This window comes from Montipora foliosa, chromosome 13 (genome assembly GCF_036669935.1).
Source record: "Montipora foliosa isolate CH-2021 chromosome 13, ASM3666993v2, whole genome shotgun sequence".
NCBI lineage: Eukaryota > Metazoa > Cnidaria > Anthozoa > Scleractinia > Acroporidae > Montipora > Montipora foliosa.
The window spans coordinates 11397387-11404886 of NC_090881.1; the positions used below are offsets into that span (position 1 = coordinate 11397387).

Here is a 7500-nt window from a genome sequence, read left to right on the forward strand (position 1 = left end):
ACTGTTGTCGCAGTCTATTACTTGTCGCTTTTAAGATTCCAGATATTTATTTTTCACCGCCTGTCTTGTTTATCCAATTGACGTTCCACTCTTGAGCTCCATAAGGATATATTGTGTTTAAAGATCCACCAGAACGCCATTTGCGTTCCAATGACCTCGACGCCATTGCAGGTTAATTATATATTCTACTGTGTCCACCAGAGAAATCTACGCCTCTTTACTACCCCATGAAAACCTTTATCCAATTGACGTTCCACTCTTGAGCTCCATAAGGATATATTTTGTTTAACGATACACCAAAACGCCATTTGCGTTTTAATCACTTCGACACCATTGCAGGTTAATTAAATATTCTACTGTGTCCACCACAAAAATCTACTCCTCTATACTACCCCATGAAAACCGACCAAAATATGCGCACATGACTCTATCTACGCACAAAGACACCACTTAGCAGGGGAGTGACAGAAACGACTTTTCCTGACACGGGAAAAAAAAAAAAAAAAAGAAAACGAATAAATGGCTGAATCTGTGGCCATCCGATTACTAGAACAGATAGTAGAAGGTCATCGTTACTACCATGCATGGACATAACATAGCAATGGCCTTGTTATAGCCTAGATGCTAATACCGCTCAATATGGTTTACGATTTCTTGCCTCAGGATTTATTTTCCTACAAGTATCACTGAATCACTTTCTGTAAAGTCCTCAAGAATCATATGCTCATTTGTATACTTATTAATTACCTAGCCTAGCGCATGGAAAAATACTTGTTTGTCATAAAGAAGTTATTTTTAATGCAATGTGTAATATTGTATTCCATTGGGATCACCCACTAGATTAGCCTCTGCTATTTCGATGATCCCAACTCACTTCCTATTTAGATGTTGTTATCTGTATTCTTTATTTATAATGTATTTATTTCCCAAAAACGTTTGTTCAACTCTGGGTCCTCTGGAAAGCTGGGCTCAGCACATTTATTCATCCATTTAATTCATTTATTCATAGCATTAGCATTTTTATCACGCACATACTGGTGCTAGAAACTTAAGCTATTATTTAACTATTTTTGCACGTAATTGTCAAATCATGTAGCCGTTACAGACCCTAAAATAAGAATATTTCCTTAGCACACAACAGCTCATAATTGAAGATCTCATTTTGTAAACCAGACACCATTCTACGGATTTTAGCGCTCTTACATGAATATAACGATGATTTCTTTTTCAGACCAGGCAAGACCCCGGGACCTCCCTGCGGATTAAACCATGCCTGTGCTGGATTACGAGTGGGAGTTAACTGTAATCAGCCTGACAGGGAAGCATTGCAAAGTATGTCGATACTTAAGTTTAAGTCGGAAACCGTAAAGATATACATATATTTAAAAAAAAAATGATGTCTCTAACATTTAAAACGTCAGCTCCCGGTTGTGTTGCTTGACTATTCGGGAACATTAATACTAGGAATAGACCTGTTATTCTTAAACTTGTTCTATTTTTGGAATGTGAGGCATAGCATTGCGTTCAATATAGCACCATAATAGATGAAGGAGGGGATGAACAGCATACGGTTTGCTCAGAATAAAAAGAATACGCGCTCTTTTGGACACGTTACGTCGCTGGGAAGAGTCATGCGCAACCCACCAAGCCAATTACGTGGTACCGGAAGGTAATCCAGGTTAAGGGCATTCTGACCTGTGGTGTTAGGTCTTCTAAGTAAAGTCATACTAAAAACGTCACCTCTTGGACCCTGAATAAAATGAGCTATTTTTCCTACAGATTGCTTTAAGAATGGAGAGCCTCAAATTGCTTCAGAATGCGGAGCAGTGTGCCGCTGTTGGGGAGGATGGGAGGGCGAATTTTGTGAAATAATATCTGCAAGGGGAAGAGGTGACCCTCATCTGGAGACCTTAGATGGTTAGTAGACACTTCATTTACATATCTTACCATAACAAAACTTAAAAATTATCTCATTTGAGCGTGCAACATAGAGTATAACAACATTCATGGAAATTTGTAGAGTCTATCAACTCGATTGCTGCTTACATGTCAACATTTTGCAAAATGTAATTTGACCTGTTTGACCATTCTCAAAAAAAAAAAAAAAAAGCACACATGTGGAACGTACCCCCTTGAGGTCAAGTAAGAGGCGTGTTAAATTATACAAGCAAATTCAGTTACATTACACGATCTTCTTGGCCACTGTAAAAACATTCTAATACCAATAGTTTCATATCAAAAAAATACATTTAAGGGTGCTTAAAGAATCTTGACGCGCTGATCTTTGATCGGTATCTCAATCCGAATAATGGTAGACCAGTGGTTTGACACCAGCCTGTGCATCACGCTTATCCCATGGACAAAAGCATTTGTGAGGCACCATTTGGCGTTTATTGGTATCAGTGGACATTTAGGTAAAATATAACGAGACTTTAAGGTTATAAGGAGGGAGGGACTGTAACGTTGTTGATTGTGTGCTATGTCAGAGACGATCCACAGGTTTGTTTAGTCTGTTGGATTTAGACTCACGCTTTATTTTCACTATCATGTCCGATACATTAGGTGTGGACTTTGACTTTTTTGGCATTGGAGAATTCTGGGGTTGCAGAAGCCAGCATAACGATTTTGGACTTCAGTTCCGTCTTTTCTACTACGAGCGAGCTTCTCTGATTGGTGGAGTGTCACTAAAGGCAGGAAAGAGCGTGGTGACCGTTATGACGATTAAGACTGACAGAGCACGAGATTCACCTATTGCCAGGTGTGCAGAGTATATTTTGTACTCCCCCTTTTTCTGTCGCTTTGATTAAAGGCTTTTCAGTGAATTTCTAAATGCTTCTTCGCTTTCCAGAATCGACGGATCCTTGATAAATGTCACTACAAATTCCTCTGAACCTATTAAAATAGACAATGGCTCTGTTTTGATGGATCGCCAAGTGCGGTTTGCCTTCGAAGAAGAGGAAAACAGTGTTGTCCTGATTTCTCTGCAGTACGAGTCAGGTAACAACTGATCAAGTATTTCACGTCAGTGAGAAGTCATCGAAGTTAGTGTCATCGAACAAAAGACCTTATTTACGAATTTTGCCATAATAGTTTTCAGTTTTTTAGTCAGGTTGTCTTGTAAGGGGCAAATATTGAAAAACAAACAAGTTTCAGGCTATCGTCAACTAGAAAAAAACTTTACTAAAACTACATTTAAACGTTGTACACAACACAACAGTTGTTGGAATTAACATTCTGTGAGCGTTTGAGGTTAATACTTTTCCCGATAATGAGGAAGTGGGCATTGAGCTACAGTATCTTGGTTGTGTGATTGCGGAAGGTTCATCACCAGTTTCTCAATTATTCTATTTTATGTCACTTACTTTATTTTAAAGCCACTCATTTATATTTAACCTTTACTTCCTGAATATGGTCAGATTCGCCCTCTTCAATTAATCTGGTTGTGACATTCTTGGTCTTGCGCGACGAATGTTTGAAGTGCCGTTATCCGCTAAAAGCACATGGTTAGAAAGTCTTGATCAATTAAGCTGGAGCTGAAACAAAGAAGAAACTTATAGCTGAGGCTTTACTAGGAAAATTCTGGGGCACCGCTTAAAACATCTAAACAAACATTAAACATGCGAAGGCAATGATAAATAGTCTTAGCTCAGAAGCCGTTAATATGTAACAAGCACAAGACAAAACTGATTTTTGGTACATCCAGAAAACTGGTGATTGAAATAGTATTTGAGAATTGATTTACTTGGTAGGAGTGACTGTTACAATTGATGTCAAGCATAGTCGTGTGATGAAGAGGCAGTACCTGAATGTGGTCTTTTCACCAACCGCTGCCTACAAAAGTCATACTGAGGGACTGTGTGGCTTTATGGACAATAACGCAACAAATGACTTCTTAGGATCTGATGGGACAATTTTTGAGGATGCCATACAGTTTGCAGAATCATGTAAGCAAGTGCTTTTGTCTACGCTTTGTCTAAACTATCCATAAAGCTCACTTAAAAAGCCACATTTCCTCGTCATTTGTTTGTTTGTTTCAATTTCTTGTTGGCGTTGTTATTGGTGGTTTGTTTAAATCAGTTTCAACAAGAACATGTTTTCTAGTTGGAACTGTTTTGTGGAGGGAGACCAATATATTGACGAATCAGGCATATAAAATATGTTGTGGTTTAATTTTGTTATTGGTTTGAATTTTTTTGAAACCGGTTCTTTCTTTTTTTAACCAGTTTAAATTTTCGAAACTGTTTTTTGTCAAATCAACTGTCAAAAAAAAAAGCTTGATTTTCGAGTCTCTACCTCTGGATCTGCTGCTTACTCCTTCATCCACTTAACCATGCAAGCAGTTGATGCAAATTCTTCCGAATAATTTATAAATAAGTATTTAATTCAGTTTTCACCCCAGGCCACTCTCGGTGAAAAGTTTGAGTTATGCACAAATTTGCCATACGATACAAGAGCCACATATGGCAGATTCAAGCCATGCACAGAAAATGCCCAACAACCAATGGCATCTCCAACATTCCTCTGTTTGATAGAGATCGACTTGATGGTAAAATGTCACCCTTGCATCCCAAAATGCTCTTACGAAAAAATAACTGAGAGAAGTCGAATGACTTATTTCTCCTAGAACATTAAGCTTGTGCAGTGCTACCTATCTTACTCTCGATTGTTTCAAAGACATTTCCTTTACATTCAGCTTGTAAACAGACCATTATGCAAAATGAGTAATTTTCTTTCAAGATAAATTGTAATTTATAAATACTGTAACAGCACAAATAATACCATTGTTACGTTTAATGGTAATGTAGTTACTTTTCACGTTGTTTACTGCTCTTTTTAATTTAAAATCTGAGAGACAAATATTTATAAATCTTGTATTGTACATGTTATATTGCCAAAGGAATGGTTAAAGAATATCACTGTTTTTTTCCTTATGAGGAGTAGTTCTACTTGTGAAAGACAGAAAAGGGTTTAGCTCTGACGAAGGGCTAACACCCAATACGGCTGCTTTTAAATTTCATTACAGTGGTCAATTTGCCATATCAACTCGGTTGATAAACCCTTTCCTTTCTCCATTCCCCACTGACACAGCACCACAGCTTCTTTACAAATTAAAGCTCTCTAACCTACATTTGAAAGAATGCTTTACTTCCACCAATCATGAACGAATATTCGTAACCCAAAAACCAAGACAACGGTCGTTTTAGACTAAAACCTGCAAATAAGTGATTACTCCAATCACTATAATGCGTGCGAATCCCTTACCGGGAAGTGTCTGACACTTGCAGACTGCAGACTAACCCTAACTGGCAAATGGGTACTTAGATTTAAATACTGCTTCTCAGCGGTAATCGAAGTAGGCGCTTTATAGACTTAAATACCTTTTATCAATTTATCAATGCTATTTGTAGGCAGTCTGCAGTTGTCGTACATCCCCTGAAATGCTAACCGTTTAAAATAAGTACGTAAACCTAATTGACAGCTTATCCTAATCACTAAGCTGAGTATTTAACCCTATACACTAAAGATAATTGTTCACATGCAATATTAAATATATTATCTTTAATAGCATCAGAGACAACAATCCATTATGATAATCTTAAAAATAATTTCGCTAGTGTATTTTATTCATACTCCATCTTTTCCTAATAAAACATTCCTTGGAAACATTAAACGTAAGGTGGAAGAGATTGGCCGAGCAATCCATTTGTTTTCCCTGTCAAAACTGGTTGAAACGTGAGTGTTTCATCACATACAAATCATTTCTTTATGAAAACATTTTTTTTCGTGGGTAATTTGTTTCTGTAAAATGAAGCGCTGTCCATGAATCGAACAACCCAATTTGCGCCCTTCGAATTTTTTTTTTTTGTTGTTGTTGGAGGTAATTAAAACATATAATTAAAACATTTCTTGCCTAGGGAAAATCAAGAATAGTCATAAAGGATCAGGGGAACGTAATTCTTGGTCATGGACTTCATCGAACTTTTATTTTAAGGACATCATGGACTCGTCGTATATGGATCCAAACTTCCGCCCAATTTACTCATTACAAGGAATTTCACAGTCTCTGTTAGAGGTAAAGTAAAATTATTCTTCAGGTACACCCTGATATTTTGTTTTCGCGTTCTTTGAAGGTACATACCAAGGGTAGGCATGTGAGAACAAAACAGCGCTATCCATTTGGCAACTACTTTCACACCCCAGTAGATCACTAACAATGCGTACAACAGCACGTTCAAACTTCGGGTCGGAAAAAAAAAAAGAAAAAGAAAAGCTGAAGAAGAACATTTTCTCGTATACAAATTGATTTCCAAAACTTCAATTATATTCCTGCATGGAGAAGAAATCATAGTGGGTTTGCCATTAATGACGTTCCTCGACAAGAGGGGTAACTCGACGGTCACTTGAGGTTATATCCCTAGTAGCTAGCTAAATTCAGTTCTAAAAGTCCTTGCCATGGCCCTTTTAAATGTAGCGTCCTTCCTATTAATGCACTTTACTTTCACAGCTGGCAACAAGTATGTGTGCGTCACTGAACATTTCCGACAACAATTTACAAAGCTGCATATATGATGTCGCTGTTACAAATGATACAACATTCACCGATCAAGAAGAATTCAAACAGGGTAAGTTGTTTCTTCCATGATCTTCCTCAAGAATCGCAACACTATACATTACTTTACGAGTCAGCAACTGATAATGATATCATTCGTTACCACTGTCACTGCGCCATTAACATGACCAGAAAGGGCACAATGTAATGAAAGGAGAGTATAAGCTAGCTCCATTGTATCCGAAAACAATTAAATTAGGACATCTTGTGGAATTAGTTAAGCTCTTGCAATAACAGGATAGAGATGACTGATCATGCAAACAGCCGAAAACGTTTGGTTTCAACATTTTAATTTTACGAAAATTGCCTTGTAAAAAGCATATAAGAAAATGTTGTTTTTTCAATAACACAGGTTGTCCAGACAAATGTTCAGGTAAAGGAAGATGTATCAATGGAACTTGCAAATGCATAAATGGTTGGGTAGGAAAAAGCTGTAATCAAGGTATTTCATTTTATTTTATTGCTTACATTGATTTCTATCACTGTATCCTGCCGCCTGGAGTCTTTCTAATTGTAGACTCCCTTCTTCATGGCTTACAGTACTTTCTTCGACCTATCGTACGTAAGATCAGAAAGTGAAACTTTCAACTTTCTCCCCAGAATAATTAAACGCCCTAAAACTCTTGTGTTACAAAAAGCTCTGTAATGAAAATTCTTGGAGATTTAACGAAACACAGTGTTATGCTGCTGGAGATGATACAACTTAGTCGTGATCTGTCATCAAATACAGTTATTCTTCGTCGACAGGCTCTTGTCTCAATTGCTCAACCGACCATGGGAAGTGCGTCAAAGGATTTTGCGTATGCAATTTGGGATGGGAAGGGCGAGGCTGTGAAACAAAAGGTAAGCGTTTAGGCTTCGTATTATCCCCTTCATTTTGGATTTAAAGA

General features: G+C 37.5%; 1 protein-coding gene across 1 annotated transcript in view; it reads left to right on the forward strand.

Annotated features, from left to right (window-relative positions):
* Window positions 1-7500, forward strand: part of LOC137983990 (uncharacterized) — a 50387-nt gene that overhangs the window by 34631 nt on the left and 8256 nt on the right. The window contains 9 exon segments of the mRNA XM_068831150.1: window positions 1232-1332; window positions 1780-1917; window positions 2563-2758; window positions 2849-2997; window positions 3750-3944; window positions 5916-6073; window positions 6506-6623; window positions 6963-7052; window positions 7358-7453. Coding sequence (XP_068687251.1) covers window positions 1232-1332; window positions 1780-1917; window positions 2563-2758; window positions 2849-2997; window positions 3750-3944; window positions 5916-6073; window positions 6506-6623; window positions 6963-7052; window positions 7358-7453 — 1241 coding nt within the window.